The sequence below is a fragment of the Hypanus sabinus genome, chromosome 22, assembly GCF_030144855.1.
Source record: "Hypanus sabinus isolate sHypSab1 chromosome 22, sHypSab1.hap1, whole genome shotgun sequence".
NCBI classification, from domain to species: domain Eukaryota; kingdom Metazoa; phylum Chordata; class Chondrichthyes; order Myliobatiformes; family Dasyatidae; genus Hypanus; species Hypanus sabinus.
In genome coordinates this window covers 67,219,430-67,241,658 of record NC_082727.1, presented here as the reverse complement: position 1 = coordinate 67,241,658, position 22,229 = coordinate 67,219,430, and the positions used below count along the sequence as shown (strand labels likewise).

General features: G+C 38.2%; 1 protein-coding gene across 2 annotated transcripts in view; it reads left to right on the top strand.

The window, feature by feature from the left end:
* The window catches only part of cacul1 (CDK2 associated cullin domain 1), a 161,174-nt gene that overhangs the window by 118,510 nt on the left and 20,435 nt on the right, over positions 1 to 22,229 (top strand). For both annotated transcript variants that reach the window (XM_059947962.1, XM_059947960.1), the window contains exon 6: positions 16,528 to 16,617. In XM_059947962.1, the coding sequence (XP_059803945.1) occupies positions 16,528 to 16,617 (90 nt within the window). The remainder of the gene's footprint in view (positions 1 to 16,527; positions 16,618 to 22,229) is intronic.

Sequence of the window (22,229 nt, the reverse complement as noted above, 5' to 3'; positions counted from 1 at the left end):
AATCCACTGTCCTTGATTTATTTGAATTCAGTGATTTGTAAACTGTCATTCTTTTTGGCCAACAGTATATTAGGTACACAGAATGAAACCAATCCAGATGCATCACAAATTGGTATGGCAATTGCTCTGCCTGTGACTGCAAGAAACCGGGGGGTGGGGGGGGAATCGTGGGCACAGCTCAGCGTATCGCAGAAACTAGCCTCCCCTTCACAGGCTCTGTCTACATTTCTTGTTGCCTCGATAAAGCAGCCAGCATTATCAAAGACCCACTCCCCACCCTCCTCAGACAATCTTTCTTGTCCTTCCTCCCTCCTTCTGATGGGCCGAAGATACAAAAGCCTGAAGGCATGTCCCAGCAGGTTCAGGGGCAGCTTCTACCCCACTGTTATAAGAATTAGTGCCTTGAGATCCAAGGTTTAAAGTAAATTTATTATCAAAGTATGTATACAGCACCATGTACGTCCCTGAGATTCGTTTTCTTGCAGGCATTCGCAGTAGAACAAAGAAATGTGGGATGGCACAGTCGTGTAGTGTTTAGCTCAATGCTTTATAAAGCTCTATAAAACTCTGGTTAGGCCACACTTGGAGTACTGTGTCCAGTTCTGATCACCTCACTATAAGGATGTGGAAGCATTGGAAAGGGTACAGAGGAGATTTACCAGAATGCTGCCTGGTTTAGAGAGTATGCATTATGATCAGAGATTAAGGGAGCAAGAAATTTATTCTTTGGAGAGGAGGAGGATGAGAAGAGACATGATAGAAATATACAAGATATTAAGAGGAATAGATAGAGTGGACAGCCAGCACCTCTTCCCCAGGGCACCACTGCTTAATACAAGAGGACGTGGCTTTTAAGGTAAGGGGAGGGAAGTTCAAGGGGGATATTAGTGGAAGGTTTTTTACTCAGAGTAGTTGTTACGTGGAATGCACTGCCTGAGTCAGTGGTGGAGGCAGATACACTAGTGAAATTTAAGAGACTACTAGACAGATATATGGAAGAATTTAAGGTGAAGGGATATATGGGAGGCAGAGTTTAAGGGTCGGCACAACATTGTGGGCCAAAGGGCCTGTACTGTGCTGTACTGTTCTATGTTTTTTTACAGTACCGGTGACCTGGGTTCTGTTCCTGCCACTGTCTGTAAGAAGTTTGTTTGTTCTTCCTGTGACTGCGTAGGTTCCTCTGGGTGCTGCACAGCCCAAAGGCTTACTGGTTGGTAGGTTAATTGGTCATTGTAAATTGTCCCATGATTAGGCTAAGTTCAGATCAGGTGTTGCTGGGTGGCACAACTCAAAGGGCTGTAAGGGCCTACACTGCGCTGTATCTCAATCACTATATCGATCCAATGTTTTACAAATGTGCTGGGGTATTATGCCTCTGCCACATTTTTGGCAATGAGTTCAGGATCTCCAGGAAAATATTTTTCCTTCCATGAGTTACTCTCAGTTTGGGCCTTGTTGCAAAATGAAGTGAATAGTACTATTTATTCCCTTTAGGTTCCTCATAATTTTTATATGTCTCTACTTAATTCTCCCTTCAGATTCCAAGGCAAACAACCTCAGCCTATCTAGCAACGTCTCCTCTAATTTGCGCAGGTGCATAGCCGTGCAGTAACTGAAACGCTCCTGCGCACACAGCCTTTGCTGCGCAGTTAGAATTTTAAAAATATAATGTCAAATAATTTTTAATTATGTTAATATACCTTCAGAATCTATATTAATATAATCCTGAAATAATCTGTCATTAATAATGAGTGAATGAGCATAATCTGTAAATTTTCTAGCCAGTAAAAATACCGCAACCTTTACTTTGAAACATTTTAGAGCTTCAGTGTATTTATATTGTCAGTGTTTCAAGCTGGCGATACCTTTTATTGGAGTAACAAAGTGAAAAATCTGCCTGGATCTATAAGTTCTGATGTCAATACTGTTCACTCAATGTGCGTGTAATCACATGGGCAATAAATTTCCTGACAATGAGTTAAGAGAATGCCAAGCTTTTGACCTTTTTGCTAATTCAGATGTAACTAATTTTGAATTTGGAAAAGAGTATGTTGTATGATTGACAATCAAAGACTCCGCCTTCTGCTCACAGACATGTAAGACATAGTTTGTTTTTCTCCGCCTTTAATCTCTCCCTTTTCCTACTTAAACTTTGAAATTTCAATTTTATTCAGTCGGATCTGTAGAGCAACAGTTATAATTATGGCTACTCTAAGAAGCACCAAAAGGAACCCGGACCCAGGCAACGGAAAGCCTAAAACAGCTGACGAGTTCTCAGAGGAACCCTCTTGGTTGAAGAGATTAGAGTCTCAAAACAGCAGTATCGGCACTGAAATAACTCAGCTAAAAGAGAAATTTGAAGAAAAAATTGACTCTCTGAGTCTCGATCTTAAAGAAGTTAGTCGAAATGGGCTGACCTTTCTTCTCATTTGGAAAAGGGTCAACAACGAATCGTTGATCTAGAAGCTCGGTCACGTCGGAATAATATTCTAATTGTTGGATTAAAAGAGAAATCAGAATTTGCCGACACACTGGATTATTTTGTAAAAATATTTCAGTGTTTATTTCCGGAGGTTGTTCACAACCTTCGGATATTGAACCAGTGCTTTAAAACTTTTGGATCAAGGTAAAAACAGGCATATTGTGCGTTTTCTCCATTTTAGAGACGAAGAGCACATTATTAAGCTTGCAAGAAAACAAAGGTTGTTTCAATTTCAAGGTTCAAAGATTCACTTTTTTGAAGATTTTCCACGCGAAATTACTAAGAAGCATGCTGAATTTGCCTCGGCCAGGAAATTAGCTTGGCAAAAAAAGCTCTTTCCATCGCTCCAATATCCAGCTAAATTAAAGTTTTTTGTCAAAAATTTTGGTGCTCGTATTTTTGATGACCCAGCTGAAGCATTGCGTTTTATTAACTTTTTACCTGACGAGTCTGATGATGAGTCTAAAGCCTGAAGTTTGGATGATTTACAATGGTTTGATTGTCTCGTGGTGTAAAGAGTGATGAAATTGGAAGATCTGATGGTTATAGAAAGTCTTTACCTTAAAATGTATTTTTATCTCTGAAAAAGACTGGTTTGGATGGTTTTAACCTCAGAAGACATAGCGGGAGAACTGTTGAAAGACTGTAGGTAATTTTGAACCATCTAGAATTTTTTCTCTGCAGCATCTAAATGAAATAATTGTTTTTTTTTTCTGTTCTGTGTGCTTTTGTAAAGATCTTTTAAGTAATTATTTGGATTTCCTTACATTTTAAAGATAGATTGGATAATTTAAAGATGGCAATTGTTTTTCTTTTGAGCAAATATTTCAAGAATTTCTTTTGGATGTGTTTTTCTTCCCTTTTATCATGAAGGTTACTTTCAAAATTGAAAGTCATTTTGTTTTACAAAAAAAAAACACTGTTCCTTCCAATTTAATTATATTGAGCTATATGTCGACTGTAACGAGCTTTATGTTCGGTAGAGGGAGACAGAAATTACTTTTTCATTTTCTTTATTTAGGTAGGTGGAGTTTATATTTGCTTACTGTGCTTTTCTTGCAGCTTGCGTCAATCGATATCGACTTATTTCCGGGCTTTTTAGTTCGGGTGGGTTTTTTTTTCTTCTTTTTTATCCCCATTATGGAATCCTGGAGCATACGCAAATTATTGTTATTGTTGTTCATCTCAGCCATTTTCGACTGCTTTATCCTTGTATGCATCTAACTACTCTTTTTAGATACAAAGTCTCATGACGATATCTAACCCGTTAAATGTTTTAAGTTGGAATGTCTGTGGTTGAAATCATCCTGTTAAACATAAGAATACATTTAAAATTATTAACCGATTCCAACCTGATATAATCTTTGTGGAAAAGACACATATCAGGTTATGTGGTTAAAAATCGATTTCTTAAATCTTGGTAGGGTTCTCAGTTTCATGCAGACTCTCAGAGTAAAATTAGAGGTGTTTCTATTTTTATTGATTCCAATATCCCTTTTAATCAGGATATTATAGCCGATATTAATGGTAGATTTTTGATTGTTAAAGGAATAATTGATAATAGGAAAATGGTTTTGGTTAATATTTATGGACCAAATGTTGATGATCCCTCATTTTTAAAGCTGTCTTTGCTCTATTACCTGATTTAAATGAATATATGTTATTAATGGGTGGTGATTTTAATACTTGCTTAAATCCTTGAATGGATAAGTCATCATCCAAACATCAACTCCTTAATCGTTCTGCATCACTTATTAATTCCTTTTTAATTGATTAAGGTTTAATTGAAGTTTGGAGGCATATGCATCCTAGTGATAGAGAATATTCTTTTTTCTCGTATGTTCATAATAAATATTTGAGAATCGACTATATTATATTCGACTCTTGACTTTTATTTAAATGTTCAGAAATGTGAGTATGATGCAATTGTTATCTCTGATCATGCTCCTTTAAACCTAATATTTGAACTGAAAGATGTTGCTTCTACCAGACCATTTCAGTGTTTTCCAGAACACTTGTTACAAAGTTCAGAATTTGTTGAGTTTATTGAAACTCAGATAAAAGAGTTTTTTCTCTTTAATAATACAGGAACCGTCTCAAAGTTAGTAAGTTGGGATACATTAAAAGCCTGTTTACGTGGTCAGATTATTTTGTATATAGCTAAACTGAAGAAACAAACAAGAATGGAATTAGATAACATCAAAGCAATCTCTCCAAATGTTGTTTAATTTAAAAGAAGAGTAGAATTACAATCACAATATCATTTATTATTAACATATCCTATTGAAGGATATTTGCTTAATTTGAAAAGTCAATTTTATATTTTTGGGGATAAAAATAATAAGCTGTTAGCTTCCCAATTAAGAGCAGCTAGAGCTAAAAGACAAATTTTAAAGATTCGTAAAAATAATGGAGATATAGCAAGTAACCATGAAGACGTTAATAGTTTTCAAGATTTTTATTCTGATTTTTATAAATCTTAATTTCCTGCACATTCTTCCAAAATGAAAGCGCTTTTTTTTTTACATAAGATTAAATTTCCTCAAATTTCTGTTGAAGATCAACAGTTGCTTGATGGTCCAATTACCGAGCATGAAATTCAGAAAGCTATTTTATTAATGCAATCAGGTAAAGCTCCTGGGCTTGATGGTTATTCGGTAGGATTTTACAAAAAATTTGGAAGATTACTTTCTCCGTATCTGGAAATATTTCATGAATCTTTTGAGAAGGGTAGTTTACCTTTTTTTTTATGAAGCATCTATTCCTTTAATCCTTAAGACAGATAAAGACCCTACTGAATGTTTATCACATAGACCTATTTCGCTATTAAATGTGGATGCAAAAATTCTCTCTATGATAATGGTTAACCACGGAAAATATTTTAACTAAAATCATCTCTATGGATCAAACAGGCTTTATTAAAGGCCGTTACTCTTTCTCTAATGTTCAGAGATTGATGAACATTATATATTCACTATTATCTAAGCAACCTCAATGTGTTATCTCTCTTGATGCAGAAAATGCATTTGATAGAGTTGAGTGGCCATATTTGTTTAAAGTATTAGAAAAATTTGGTTTTGGTAATAATTTCAATATTTGGATTCAAATGATTTATAAGAATCCTATTGCCACAGTGATTACTAAGAATTTCAAGTCCTTTTTATTCACTTTCTCGTGGTATTAGACAGGGATGTCCGTTAAGCTCTTTATTATTTAATCTTGCATTGGAGCCTTTGGCCATAACATTATGTGAAGCTAAAAATATTCATGGTATCTCTATGAATGGAACCATACATAAGATATCTCGTGGGGGACGTCACGTGATGACGTAAGATCAAGACATGGAAATCCAGCGCTCCTGTAAAAAATCAGTAAAGTACCATTTAAATGAAGAAAAGTTAATAAATATTTTCTGAAAACTACTTATAAACTACTCAAGACTATTTTTAGATATGCCTCCTAAACAGAAACAGAAGAAAACTACTGCTTTGATGACATCATGAGTTGGGAAGAAAAAAGGGCCTACTACTACGATGGAACCTTGTACTCAGGTTGGATCTCCTTTCGGCGAGGCACGTTGTGTCTCCGGCGGTGAAGAACAGGAAACTGCAGCAACTGCAGCAGTCCTTAAGAAGAAGAAGCAAGAACTGCGCATGCATAAAGAAGCGGGCATGCACAAATCGGTGCAAGCCAAATTACAAGTCCCAGCTGCTATTGAAAGTGAAAGTGATTCAGAGTTAGAATCAGACTCCCTGGAGAATACAGATGAAGAAAAGGAGGAAGAAGAACAAGAAGAGATTAAAAGTGAAAGACATCGTGGAGACATAAGAGAGGCCTTAGTGCAAATAATGATTGAATTAAAAGCAAAAAAAACAGATGTTAAAAGCATGAAGACTATGTTTGATAATGTTATGAAAAAACAGGAGAAAACGAATAAGAAAGTTAAAAAGTTGGAAGAAATAACGGAAGACACCAAAAACAGAGTGGACAAGATAGAAGATAATATCCTTGCCTGGACAACAGAAAGAAAACGGTTGTTGGTAAAAGTGGATGTGCTGGAAAATTTTAGCAAGCAAAATAATATTAAAATTGTTGGTCTTAAAGAAGGTATAGAAGGAGAAAATCCAATAAAATTTTTTCAAAAATGGATCCCGGAGACTTTGGAAATGGAAGAGGGAAATTGGTTAATTGAAATTGAAAGGGCACATAGAGCTTTAAGACCAAAACCACAACATGACCAAAATCCGCGATCTATCTTAATAAAATGCTTAAGATATCAAGACAAAGAAAGGATTCTGCAGGCCGCTGCCCAAGGTGCCAAAAAGAGAAACAGGCCATTGATGATAGAAGGGAAAAGAGTTCTTTTCTATCCTGACATAAGTTATAATTTTTTGAAGAGGAGGAAGGAATTCAACCCAGTGAAAAAGTCTTATGGGAAAATGGTTATAAATTTATACTGCGCTATCCTGCAACACTCATAGTTTTTCTGGATGATGAAAATGGAAGATTTTTTACTGATTATCGGAAGGCATTGTACAAGAATCCTTGAATATTCGCTAGACACAGGAGGGAATTTACAGGAGTGAGATGGATTAAAGATGAAGACTGGGATAGGGAATAGATTTGATGGATCTTTAAGGGTAGAAGAATATATAAATATATTCTTGATTATGTGATGGGGAGAAATGTAAAAGTTTGAGGAATACTAGTCGGGAGTAGTAATATTAAAGTTTTTTTTCTTCATTTTTTTTGTTACGGGGGAGCTGGTTCATGTGTGTAATCATGCCGGTAGCCATGACCCGCAAAACGGAGGGGGGTAATGGTGTGGGTTTTTTCATTCGCAACATTAGTAGGGGGTTATCTTTTTTTATATAATCTATTCTTCGTTTATTTCTTTCTCTTTGCTTGGATGATTGGGAGGGGAGACACATAGTAACATGGAAAAGTTTAAAGAGATTCCCCAAGGAACTATGAGACCTGAGATGTTACGTAGTGTTATAGATTGGCGTAATCTTGTTAAAAATAATGACTAACTTACTGAGTTTTTAAAGTTTTAATGTTAATGGGCTTAATGGACAGGTGAAAAGGAAAAGAATTTTAACACACATTAAGAAAATGAAGGTAGATATATCCTTCTTGCAGGAAACACATTTAACAGAGATAGAACATCAAAAATTAAAGAGAGATTGGGTCGGAAATGTTATTGCAGCTTCATTTAATTCAAAGGCGAGGGAAGTTGCAATTCTGGTCAATAAAACGTTACCAATTAAAATACAAAATGTATTAATTGATTCTGCTGGGAGATATGTGATTATACATTGTCAACTCTTTACGGAATTATGGACCCTTGTGAATATTTATGCACCAAATGAAAATGATGCAAAATTTATACAAGAAACCTTTTTGAATTTGGCTGATGCACATGATAAAATATAAATAGGTGGAGACTTTAACTTTTGTCTAGACCCAGTTTTAGATAGATCAACTAAGGCTGTTACAAAATCAAAAGTAGTAAGATTAACTTTATCATTGATGGAAGATTTAAATTTGATTGATATATGGAGAAGAATTAACCCAAGAGAAAGAGATTATTTGTTTTATTCAAATAGACATAAAACTTACTCAAGGATAGATTTTTTTAAATTATCAACGAATATTCAGGATAGAGTGAAAAATATGGAATATAAAGCCAGAATATTGTTAGACCATTCTCCTTTGATAATGATGGAAAAGAGCAACCGATTTATAGGTGGAGATTTAACTCAGTATTATTAAAACGTCAAGATTTTTGTGATTTTATGAAAAAACAGATTCAGTTTTTTTTTAGATACAAACTCACATTCAGTTGATGATAAATTTATATAATGGGAAGCGATGAAGGCATATCTGAGAGGCCAGATAATAAATTATACTTCTAAAATTAAGAAGGAATATATGGTAGAAATAGGTCAACTGGAAAAAGAGATTACAAAATTAGAAAAAGAACCTCAAAGGCATATGACAGAAGAAAAGCGAAGACAACTTGTCAATAAGAAGCTACAAAATAATACGTTTCAGATATACCGAACAGAAAAAGCAATTATGAGAACTAAACAGAGGTATTATGAGTTAGGTGGGAGATCATACAAGATTTTTGCCTGGCAGTTGAAAACAGAACGGGCTTCCAAAACGATAAATGCAATTAAAACAAGTGCAAATAAAATTACTTATAAACCTTTAGAAATTAACGAAACCTTCAAAAGTTTTTACTCTGAATTATATCAATCGGAATCACAAAATGATGTTAATGAGATAGAAAGATTTTTATCACAAATAACTTTCCTAAAATTGAATTCAGAAGAACAGAAGGGATTAGATATGCCTTTTATATCAAAAGAGGTTGAAGAAGCTTTAGAATCACTCCAGAGTAATAAATCTCCAGGAGAGGATGGTTTTCCGCCTGAATTTTACAAAAAGTTTAAAGATTTATTAATTCCTCCTTTTATGGAGTTAATACGTCAAGCGGAAAGAACACATAAACTTCCAGAATCTTTTTCGACAGTGATTTTAATAGTATTGCCAAAAAAAGATAGAGATCCTTTAAAACCAGCATCATATAGGCCTATTTCTTTGTTGAACACAGACTATAAAATAATAGCAAAAATTTTTATCTGATAGATTAGCTAAATATTTACCAAAATTAATACATATAGATCAAACACAAGGAAATCTGCAGATGCTGGAACACACACAAAATGCTGGTGGAACACAGCGGGCCCGGCAGCATCTATAAGGAGAAGCACTGTCGATATTTTGGGCCAAGACCCTTTGTCAGGACTAACTGAAAGGAAAGATACTAAGAGATTGGAAAGTAGTGGGGAGAGGGGGAAATGCGAAATGATAGGAGAAGACTGGAGGGGGTGGGATGAAGCTAAGAGCTGGAAAGGTGATTGGTGAAAGTGATACAGAGCTGGAAAAGGGAAAGGATCATGGGACGGGAGGCCTCGGGAGAAAGAAAGGGAGAGTGGGGAGCACCAGAGGGAGATGGAGAACAGGCAAAGTGATGGGCAAAGAGAGAGAGAGAGAGAGAGAAAAAAACAAATATGTCAGGGATGGAGTAAGGGGAGGAGGGACATTAACAGAAGTTAGAGAAGTCAATGTTCATGCCATTAGGTTGGAGGCTACCCAGCTGGTATACAAGGTGTTGTTCCTCCAACCTGAGTGTGGCTTCATCTTGACAGTAGATGAGGCCATGGATAGACATATCAGAATGGGAATGGGACGTGGAATTTAAATGTGTGGCTACTGGGAGATCCTACTTTCTCTGGCGGATGAGCGTAGGTGTTCAGCGAAACACAAGCGGTACTAACATTCTTGCAGGAAAGTTCGCTAGTGCTACTCGGGGGGGGGGGGGGGTTTAAACTAAATTTGCAGGGGGCAGAGATCCAGAATGCGAAAGAGGATAGCGAGATGAAGAATAAAGGACAGGTGCGGACTACACGGTACTGAAATATTAAGTGTGTAGTAGAGAAAGGTGAGGCAGAACAAGTGATAAGGAGGACACATGTACAGAGGGGTGGTCTGACGGAATATGGAGTTAAATGTGCAGAAAGAATAAGTAAATTTAGGAAGGACAACAAAATTCAAGGGGCGTATAGCCCGATGGGAGTTCGGGGAGCTGGGTTAAGCACAATAGGCAGCGATTTAAACAGGGAGAGGAGAAATGGGCTAAAACTTCTATATCTGAATGCACGAAGTGTCAGAAATAAGGCGGATGAGCTTGAAGTTCAGGTGCGAATGGGTAACTATGATATTGTTGGGATAACGGAGACATGGCTGCAGGGAGATCAGACCTGGGAAATGAATGTACAAGGGTATACGTGCTATCGTAGGGACAGAGATGTGGGCAGAGGGGGTGGGGTGGCCCTGTTGGTGAGGAATGAGATTCAGTCCTTTCCAAGGGGGGACATAGGATCCAGAGAAGTAGAGTCTGTGTGAATAGAAGAGAGGAACAGTAAGGGCAAAAAGACCCTAATGGGTGTTGTCTACAGGCCACCAAATAGTAGCATGGATATTGGGTGCAAGTTGAATAGGGAGTTAACATTGGCATGTGGCAAAGGTAATGTCGCAGTAGTTATGGGGGATTTCAACATGCAGGTGAATTGGGAGGATCAGGTTGGTGCTGGATCCCAGGATAGGGAGTTTGTAGAGTGTCTACGGGATGCATTCTTGGAACAGCTTGTATGGGAGCCGACCAGGGACAAGGCTATTCTGGATTTAGTCTTGCGTAATGAACAGGATTTGACATTACCTTTGAGTCCTTTTGCCCTTACTGTTCCTCAGTTCTATCCACACAGACTCTACTTCTCCTGACCCTATGTCCCCCCTTGCAAAGGACTGCATCTCATTCCTCACCAACAGGGCCACCCCACCCCCTCTGACAACATTTCTGTCCCTATGATAGCACGTATACCCTTGTACATTCATTTCCCAGGTCTGATCACCCTGCAGCCATGTCTCCGTTATCCCAACAACATCATAGTTACCCATTCGCACCTGAACTTCAAGCTCATCCGCCTTATTTCTGACACTTCGTGCATTCAAATATAGAATTTTTAGCCCATTTCTCCTCTCTCTGTTTGTATCGCTGCCTATTGTGCTTAACCCAGCTCCCCGAACTCCCATCGGGCTATACGCCCCTAGAATTTTGTTGTCCTTCCTACATTTACTTATTCTTTCAACACATCTAACTCCATGTTCCATCAGACCATCCCCCTGTACACGAGTGCTCCTTATCACTTGTTCCACCCCACCTTCCTCTACTACACACTTAAAATTCCGGAACCGTGTAGTCCCCACCTGTCCTTTATTCTTCCTCTCGCTATCCTCTCTCACATTCTGGATCCCCGCCCCCTGCAAATTTAGTTTAAACCCCCCCCAAGAAGCTCTAGCAAACTTCCCTGCAAGAATGTTAGTACCGCTCCAGTTCAGGTGTAAACCGTCCCTTAGGAACAGATCCCACCTTCCCTGGAACAATTTCATTACTTCAACATTAGGAGCTCCATTACCTTTATAGCTCTCTAAAGTTCCAAATTTAAATTTAAATCTTTACCCTGTTATTAAACAGTTCTGATGGATTTCAGTTTCAGTTTCGCAATTTTTAAAGTTTTAAATAACTTAAGTTGTCTAGTTTTTTATATCGAAACTTTTTATTTAAACCTTCAATAACTGATCCCATTTTTCTCCTATGGAGAAATAAAGGGATTCGTTCTTTTGCAGATTTATTTTGTGATGGTCGATTGATGACTTTTGAAGAGCTAATTAACAAATATTCTCTTGCTCATACACATTTTCTGCAAAATCTTCAGGTTAGACATTTTTTACAACAATATTTATCTAAGTTTCCATATTTGCAAGAATCTGATTTGTTGGATACCATTTTGAAGTTGAATCCTTTAGTGAGAGGTACCATAGCAGAATTTATCATTTATTTTTGTTACAAAAAGAGAACCTCTCACTAAAGATTAAACAAGATTGGGAGAGAGAATGTAATATGACCTTAGTTAATGAAGATTGGCTGCAAGTTTTGAAAAACGTAAATTCTTCTTCTATATGTGCCAATCACTGTTTAATTCAGTTTAAAATTGTTCACCGTTATTATTTAACAAAGGAGAGACCATCTAAAATATTTCCTAGTATAGACAACTATTGCGATAGGTATAAAACTGAAGTAGCTACTTTGTCACATTATGTTCTGGTCATGTTCTTCATTAAAATTATTTTGGAAATCTTTATTTTCTACAATTTCTAAAGCTCTGAAAATTAATTTACAACCTGATAGATTGACTGTTCTATTTGGAATAGTTCCAAATCATATTCAGGGTATTTCATCTTCAAATCAACATGTAATTGCATTTGCTACATTATTGACAAGAAGGGCTATTTTATTAAAATGGAAAGATACCTCTGTCCCTACCTTAATTGAATGGTTTTCTCAAGTAATGTTATGTCTCAGTTTGGAAAAAATTAGTAGTAGAACTTTTGATCCCCGATTTGATTTTGAGAGAAGATGGGGCTCTTTTGCCATTTAATTTGAATTATTTTATATGGTTCCCTTCCAATCTTATTCTATATAAATATGAATTGGCAGTTGATTCTTTTTCTTTTTATATATATATATTTATATCTATATATATATATAGATGATGGTAAGACATATTGCTTCCGGGGTTGATTCCTAATGGGTTCCCCCCCCTATTTTTTTGTAGTCAGTGGGTTTTTTTTCTTAGTTAGATGGGGTTCTTTTTTTCTCGTCCTTTTCCTTTTATATAAAATTTTTTCTTTCATTTTTACGTATTACGATCAGCTCTTTTTTCTTCAACTTTATTAATTGTATACATATTAATTTGTTGAATTTTTGTATCATTTTATAGCTGTAGAAGATTATGTACCAATAAAAAGATTCTAGAAATGAAAAATGACAATCAATACTCAGCTATTATGAACTATGACAAAAGCGTCCCTCAGAAGTGTTGCAGCAAGATTTTGATTTTAAATTTGTTGTTTCTGAAAAAGTTAAAACTAGTTCAATTAAGGCATTCATTGATATGTTGAACTGCATTCTTAGAAACAGAATTTGAAGAACTGTCAATTCTTCTTGACATCGTTGGAACATTTCAAGCTTCTAGTGCCGACTGTGGACATGGGTTCAGTCTTATGAATTAAATGAAATGTAAATGTTGTGCTGGTTTTACCACACCTCTCTTCCTCTCTATAATGACTTGTCATGTTTCCTCATCTCTCCACACCTCTCTCAGTGTTCCTGTCGAACTTTCCTCATTTCTCCACACCTTGCTGTAATATCCTTTTGTGCCTTCCTCATTTCTCCAAACCTCTCTGTAACGTCCCATTGTCCTTTCCTCATTTCCCACACCTCTCTGTAATGTCCCATTTTCCTTTCCTCATTTCCCCACACCTCACTGTAACGTCCTGTTGTGCTTTTCTCATTTCTCCGAACCTCTCTGTAACGTCCCATTGTCCTTGCCCATTTCCCCACACCTCACTTTAAGGTCCCATTGTGCTCTCTTCATTTCTCCATACCTCTCTCAGTGCGCCTGTCATGCTCTTCTCATTTTTCCACACTTTTCTCTAACGTCGTCTTCATTTCCCCACACCTCTCTGTGATCCCATCATGCTGTCCTTGTTTACCCACATCTCTCTTTAATGACCCATCATGTTTCCTCATTTTTCCACAACTCTTCTCAGTGACTGTATCATCCTTTCCACATTTTTCTGTAGTGTCCTGTCGTGCTTTCCTCATTTCTCCACAGCTCTCTGTGACCCTGTCATGATTTCTCTTATTGCATTTTCTTAAATGTGTTATCTCACTTCCCTAGATTGAATTTCATTTAATATTTATTCTTCCAGCTGACCAGATCACCTGTATGTTTTCTTTCTAAAGTATTCTTCCAGAATATCAACCATCTGGGCAACTTTATAATAGCTTTATGTCCAACATCATTATATCAGATATTTCTGCACTTCATACTTACTTCTATAAGTGGCTGCATTTCAAAATGAATGATTTGATTTTAGAGCATTTTGTAAACGTTTGATATGTGATGGTGTAAATTATGTCCCTTTTATGAAACATGCATGTTTCAAAAAAGCTTGAGATGTTAGTCTTATGGGCTTTGCTATATTTCATGAAATGATGTGAATAAATTTTCTTTGTTAGGTGATTTGTACTTAGTTCAAATGGGGCAAAGCAGGTATGTCCTGTACACACGAAACAGGACAAGTCCAACCCAGCCAATTACCACCCAATCATCAGCAAAGTAATGGAATGGGCCATCAACAGTACTATTATTTTCTTTTTAAATCTTTTTGTTAATTTTTAAGCAAACATAAATGAAACATGAATACAGAGAGTTTGAGAGTATATAGTTAAAACAGTACTATTATGCAGCACTTACTCATCAGTTTGTGCCCAGATGCCCAGTTTGTGTTCCGTCAAGGCCACTCAGCTCCTGACTTCATCACCTCCTTGGTCCAAACATGGACCAAAGAGTTAAATACCAGAGGTGAGATGGGAGTGATGGCCCTCAACATCAAGGCAGCATTTGACTGAGAATGGCATCAAGGTGCCCTAGCTAAAATGGAGAATAGGAATTAGGAATATGATTGGAATCATACCTGACACAAAGGAAGGGATTGTAGTGGTTGGAGGTCAATCATCTCATTCTCACGACATCACTGCAGGAGTTCCTCAGGGAAGTGTCCTAGGACCAACCTTTTTCAGCTACTTCATCAATGACCTTCCTTCTGTCATAAGGTCAGAAGTGGGAATGTTCACAGATGACTACACAATATTCTGCACCATTTTTGACTCCTCAGGTAGTGAAGAATTTAGAACATAGAACAGTACAGCACATTTCAGGCCCTTTGGCCCACTATGTTGTGCCGACACTCAATCCCTGCCTCCCATATAACCCTCCACCTTAAATTCCTCCATATACCTGTCTGGTAGTCTCTTAAACTTCACTAGTGTATCTGCCTCCACCACTGACTCAGGCAGTGCATTCCACACACAAAAGTTCATACCCAAATGCAGCAGGACTTGGTCAGTATCCAGGCTTGGGCTGACAAGTGCCAACATTTGAATCACGCTAGTGCCAGGCAATGACCACCTCCCAACAAGCGAGGCTCTAACTATCGTCCCTTGACATTCACCATCATGGCATCACAACACTGTGGCTACCAGAACAGGTCAAAGGCTAGAAATCCTGCCGCATGTAACTTACCTCCTGACTCCCCAAGGTGTGTCCACCATCTACAAGGCTTAGGTCAGGAGTGTAATGGATTAGTTGCCACTTGCCTGGATGAGTACAGCTCCATTAACAAGAAGCTTGACACCATCCAGTACAAGGCAGCCCACTTGATTGGTACCCCTTCCACAAGCATCTAATCCCTCCGCCATTGACGAACAGTTATAGCAGGGTGTACTATCTATAAGGTGCACTGCAACAACACACCAAAGTGCACCTTCCAGACCCACAACCACCACCATCTAGAAGGATGAGAACAGCAGATACCTGGAACACCACCTCTAGGAAATACCCCTCCAAGTCACTCACCATCCTAACTTGGAAACATATAATTGTTCCTTCATTGTCACTGGGTCAAAATCATGAAATTCCCTCCCTAACAGCACTGTGGCTGTACCTACACCTCAGGGACTGCAGCAGCTCAAGAAGGCAGCTCATCACCACCTTCTCAAGGGCAACTAGGGATGGGCAATAAATACTGACTTAACTGGCAATGCCCACATCCCTTAAGTGAATGAAATAAACAAAACAAAGTAAACTGCCTTTTCCATCTATAAATTTTGCTCGACGAGTACTGCTATGAAATGTGTATTTGCCAGTTTAATGCCCCAGTTGGCATTGTCTCCTTAATTTGCACAGATTAACAAAAAGTAAATAGTTTTTAACATGAGAATACAAACACAAGAAAATCTACATATGCTGGAAATCCAAAGCAACACACGTAAGATATTGGAAGAACTCAGTAGGTATGACACCATCTATGGAAAAGAGTAAACGACCTTTGGGGCTGACTTGCTGAGTTCCTCCAGAATTTTGTGTGTGTTGTTTTAATGTGAAAACATTCAGTTTATAGTAGTATTTGAAATGGCTGAATAGAAAGGTTACAATGCAGCCTTGTTTGGTGTTGCAATAAAAGTGCATCAAACAATATTAAACTGATTTGAACTGATCTCTTCAGTACAATAGTGTTTCACATTGGAATCAGTTTACTATTGCATTTCAAGACAGCTACAGTCTAAACTTCTTGGCATAACTTCATCTATGATCAAGGAGATGCACCTCACTTTCATACAATGAATTAAAAATTCTAGCCTTGCCAATAAGGTCAAGATGTGAATGAGTGTTTAAAATTAATATAATTGGTTACTTTCACTCAGTGAATAAATATTTGGATAATTTACAATTTAAGAATAATGGTTGTCCTTTAACTTAATATTATCTTTTTAAAATTTGTTTCAGCTTTACTAATAGAAGCTCAGTCAACTCCATTTAAGATCACTCCTTCAACCATGGCAAATATAGTTAAAGGCTTATATACGCTTAGACCTGGTAAGTGCCTTTTGCTTTGTTTTAAAAAATACATTATTCAAGGCTCATTGAAGAATTTTTTTACATTTTGAAGTAATGTTGCAAAGCATTATTCTGAAGCTCTTAATACACAATCCTTCACAATTGTAAAGTTCTTTTATTCCTGTATCTTGCACCTTTACACTTTATAATATCTTTTTAAATCATAGTCTTATTTCCAGGGTTAATTTATTGCTTTTTGCCCTCAGGCAATACTTATGCAATACTGCAAGTGACCATAAGACATAGGAGCAGAATTAGGCCATTCAGCCCATTGAGTCTGCTTTGCCATTCCGTCATGGCTGATCCTGGATCATACTCAACCCTTTACACCTGACATCTCACCACATCCTTTGATGACCTGACCGATCAGAAAATGATCAACTGCCAAGTTAAGTATACCCACGCACTTGGCCTCCACCACGGTCTGTGGCAGAGCATTCCACAGATACACTACTCTCTGGCTTAAAAAGTTCCCCCTTATCTCTGTTCTTGAAGGTTGCCCCTCAATTGTGAGACTGGGCCCTCTAGTTTTGGATACCCCCACCATAGGAAATATCCTCTCCACATCCACCCTAAGTCCTTTCAACATTTGGTAGGTTTCAATAAGATAGCCCCTGCATCTAGTGAGTACAGGCTCAAAACTGCCAAACGCTCCTCATATGTTAACCCCTTCATTCTTGGAATCATCCTCGTGAACCTTCTTTGGACTCTCTCCAATGACAACACATCCTTTCTGAGATATGGGACCCCAAACTATTGACGATACTCCAAGTGCAGCTTGACTAGTGTCTTATAAAGATTCTGCATTATCTCCTTGCTTGACCTTGGCATTCAACTTGGCCTTAGCAACCACAAACAAAAGTTGGTTAATCAAGTACACTATATATTACTGAAGGGGTTAATTAGATAAAACATGTATAGCTTTTGTACATGGGTCTCAATTTAAGTATTCTGTTTTGGCTTGTAAAGCTGAATGGTTTTTAGACCATAAGACACAGCAGCAGAATCAGGACGTTTCGAGTCTGCTCCACCATTTCATCATGATGGATCCATTTCCTTCTCAACTCCATTCTTCATATCCTTTTTTCCATATCCTTTCATATCCCCTTTTCTCCATATCCTTTCATGCCCTGACTTCAAGAACCTATCAACCTCTGCCTTAAATACACCCATTGACCTGGCCTAGACAGCTGCCCGTGGTAATTAAATGTACAGATTCCCCATCCTCTAGCTAAAGAAATTCCTTCTATTCTCCATCCAAATGGACGCCTCAATTCTGAGACTGTGTCCTCTGGTATTAGACTTCCCCACCATAAGAAACATCCTCTCTACATCCACTCTATCTAGGCCTTTCAGCATCCGATGGGTTTCAATGAGATTCCCCCATCAATCTTCTAAATTCCAGTGAGTAAAGACCCAGAGCCATCGATTGTTCCTCATAGGATAAGCCTTTCATTCCCATAGTAATTCTTGTGAACTTTCTCTGAATCGTAAGACCATAAGATATAGGAGCAGAAGTAGGCCATTCGGCCCATTGAGTCTGCTCCGCCATTCAATCATGGGCTGATCCAATTGTTCCAGTCATCCCCACTCCCCTGCCTTCTCCCCATACCCTTTGATGCCCTGGCTAATAAAGAACCTATCTATCTCTGCCTTAAATACACCCAATGACTTGATCTCCACAGCCACTTGTGGCAACAAATTCCACAGGTTTATCACCCTTTGGCTAAAGTGATTTCTCTGCATCTCAGTTCTAAATGGACGTCCTTCAATCCTGAAGCTGTGCCCTCTTGTCCTAGAATTCCCTACCATGGGAAATAACTTTGTCATATCTAATCTGTTCAGGTCTTTTAACATTCGGAATGTTTCTATGAGATCCCCTCTCATTCTCCTGAACTCCAAGGAATACAGCCCAAGAGCTGCCAGACGTTCCTCATATGGTAACCCTTTCTTTCCTGGAATCATTCTTGTGGATCTTCTCTGTACCCTCTCCAATGCTTTCCTAAAATAAGAAGCCCAAATCTGTACACAATACTCCCAAGTGTGGTCTCATAAGTCCCTCATAGAGCCTCAACATCACATCCCTGCTCTTATATTCCATACCTCTAGAAATGAATGCCAACATTGCATTCGCCTTCTTCACTAACCTCCAGGTTGAAAAATCCTTTCTGAAGTTAGCACATCCTTTCTTAAATAAGGGGCCCAAAGCTGCTCACAATACTCCCAAGTAATGCCTCACTAAGGCCTTATAAAGCCTCAGCATTACATCTTTGCTTTTATATTCTAGTCCTCTTGAAGTAGATGCTAACATTGCATTTACCTTCCTCACCACCAACTCAGCCTGTAAGTTAACATTTAGAAGATCCTGCATAAGAACATCTTGCTTCTAAACATTTTCTGCCCCTCTCTGCAACCTTCCTGCTTCCTCAACACTGCCTGTACCTCTACTTATTTTCATATTGTCCGCAAACTTTGCCTCAAAGTCATCAAATCCGTCATCAAATCATTGACATACAATGTAATGGAAGCGGTCTTAGCACTGACCCCTGTGGAACACCACTATCCACTGGCAACCAATCAGAAAAGGCTCTCTGACCTCCTCCATTTATTAGCACACTAACCTCCTACCAATCAGCCACTGCTCTATCCATACTAGTAGCTTTCTGGTAATACCTTGCATGGGCACCTTGTCAAAGGCTTTCAGAAAATCCAAGTACACAACATCAATCAATTCTCCTTTGTCTATCCTGCTTGTTACTTCCTCAAAAAGAATTCCAACAGATTTGTCAAGCAAGATTTTCCCTTAAGAAAGCCATTGTCTTTGATCTATTTTATTATGTGCCTTCATGTATGCTGAAACCACCTCCTTAACAATTGACACTAACACCTTCCCAACCACTGAAGTCAGGCTAACTGACTATAATTTTCCTTCTGTGGAGTGACATTTGCAATTTTCCAGTTCTCCAGAACCATGCTAGAATCTATTGATTCTTGAAAGATCATTGCTAAAACCTCCACAATCTATTTCAAAATGCTGTGCTGTAGTCCATCTGGTGCAGGTGACTTACCTACCTTCAGACCTTGACCTGTAGTCCAATATCTACTCTTGCCTCATTTTTACTCTTTATTTTGCCAACTTTTTTTAAAGTTTCCCAATCCTCTAATATTCCATTAATCTTTGCTCTATTATATGCACTCATTCTTGCATTTTTTGTTGGCCTTGACTTCCCTTATCAGCTACAGTTACATCATCCTGCCTTTAGAATACTACTACTTCTTTGGGATGTATCTATCCTGCACCTTCCAAATTGATCTCAGAAACCCAGCCATTGCTGCTCTGCCATCATCCCTGGTAGTGTCCCCTTCCAATCAACTTTGGACAGCTGCTCTTTCATGTCTCAGTAATTACCTTTACATTATATTACTGATATTTCTGACTTTAGCTACTGCCAGCCAAATTGCAGGGTGAATTCTATCATAATATGATCACTCACTCCTAAAGGTTTCTTTACCTTAAGCTCCCTAATCAAATCTGGTTCATTACATAACACCCAATCCAGAATAACTCCCTCATGTCACAAAAACAAAAGAGCTGGTTGAGGACCACATGGAGTAATGGAGATAGGCTGACCCCTATTGACCTCAATGGATTTGAGGTTGGGAGGTGAACAGCTTTAAGTTAGAAACATAGAAAACCTACAGCACAATACAGGCCCTTTGGCCCATAACGTTGTGCTGAACATGTCTCTACCTTAAAAATTACTAGGCTTACCTATAGCCCTTTATTTTACTAAGCTCCATGTACCTATCTAAAAGCCTCTTAAAAGACCCTAGTATATCCGCCTCCATCACCGTTACCAACAGCCCATCCCAACCACCCACCACTCTCTGAGTAAAAAAACTTAACCCTGACATCTCCTCTGTACCTACTCCCTAGTACCTTAAACCTGTGTCCTCTTGTGGCAACCATTTCAGCCCTGGGAAAAAGATCCTTGGCATACACATCACGTGGTCTGTACATACCGGCTGTGTGGTGGAAAAAGCACAACAGTGCTTCTTTCATCTCAGACGGTTGAACAAGTTTGGTATGGGCCCCTAAACCCTAAGAACTTTCTACAGGAGCATAATTGAGAGCATCTTGACTGACAGCATTACTGCCTGGTATGGGAACAGTATTTCCCTCAATTGCTGGATTCTGCAGAGAGTGGTGCGGAAAGCTCAGTGGTTCTGTAGATGTTAACTTCCCATTATTCAGGACATCAACAAAGACAGATGTGTAAGAAGGGCCCAAAGGATCATTGGGGACATGAGTCACCCCAGCCATAAACTGTTCCAGCAGCTGCTACCATCCAGGAAAAGGAACCACAGCATAAAAGCCAGGATCAACAGGCTCCGGGACAGCTTCTTCCACCAGCCCACCAGACTGATAACTCATGCTGATACAATTGTATTTCTGTGTTATATTGACTGTCCTGCTGTGCATACTATTTATTTATTACATATGAATATGAATTGCTCATTGCACATTTAGATGGAGATGTAATATAAAGATTTTTACTCCTCATGTATGTGAAGGATGTAAGTTAAAAAAGTCAATTCGATTCAATAAGTACAAGCATGGTCCACCATCTTATAGGCATTCTGCAAATACTCACTCTTGGGATCCAAAATCAGCACCAACCTGATATTCCAAATCTACCTGTATTTTGAATGACTATCATAACATTGCCCTTTTGACATGCCTTTTCTATGTCCCAGTGTAATTTGTAGCCCACATCCTGGCTACTGTTCAGAGGGCTGTATATAACTCCCATCAGGGTCTTTTTACCCCTGTAGTTTCTTAATTCTATCCACAAAGATTCTACTTCTTACAAACATCTTGTCACCTTTTTGGTCCCATTGAAATTGGCATGAAATTGTCTAACATATTTTTGTGGTGAAGTTGGTAACATGGTACCTAAACTTACTGTGAAAATTCATAGATTTTGACAATCAGCTGATGTTACAGTTGAGTAGGTCTGTTATTTCTTGCTGGTCATAAATAACATATTTTTCAAGTAACTCCCACCAGTGATTTTGTTTTCTCCTTTACTATACCTAATCTCTATGAAGGTGGATTCAACATTCCACTCCTTAGATCTTGTAGCATCTCTCACAATCACCCTGATCTCTTCCTTAATTAAGAGCGCTACCCCACCTCCCTTACATTCCTGCCTATCCTTCCATATCACCTGATATCCTTGGATATTTAATTCCCAATTCTCTCCACCCTGCTACCACGTTTCTGTAATGGCCACTAAATCTTATCCATTTGTACTAATTTGTGCCACAGTTTCACTGATCTTATTTCGAATGCTACAGACATTCAGATAAAGTGCCCTTACACTCATTGTGCTTTTAAAATCTTGTATCTTTTTCTCTTTTGCACTTGTCCTTTCTTTACTTTTCTCTTTTTTTATCTTTTGCTTTGTCTTTATCTTTAGCCACACTCTTCCTCTATTACTTCATCCATGCTGCTTTAATCTGTTGAACCCACCCCCCTACTATTTGGTTTAAAGCCCTATCCATTGCCCCAGTTATGCGATTTGCTA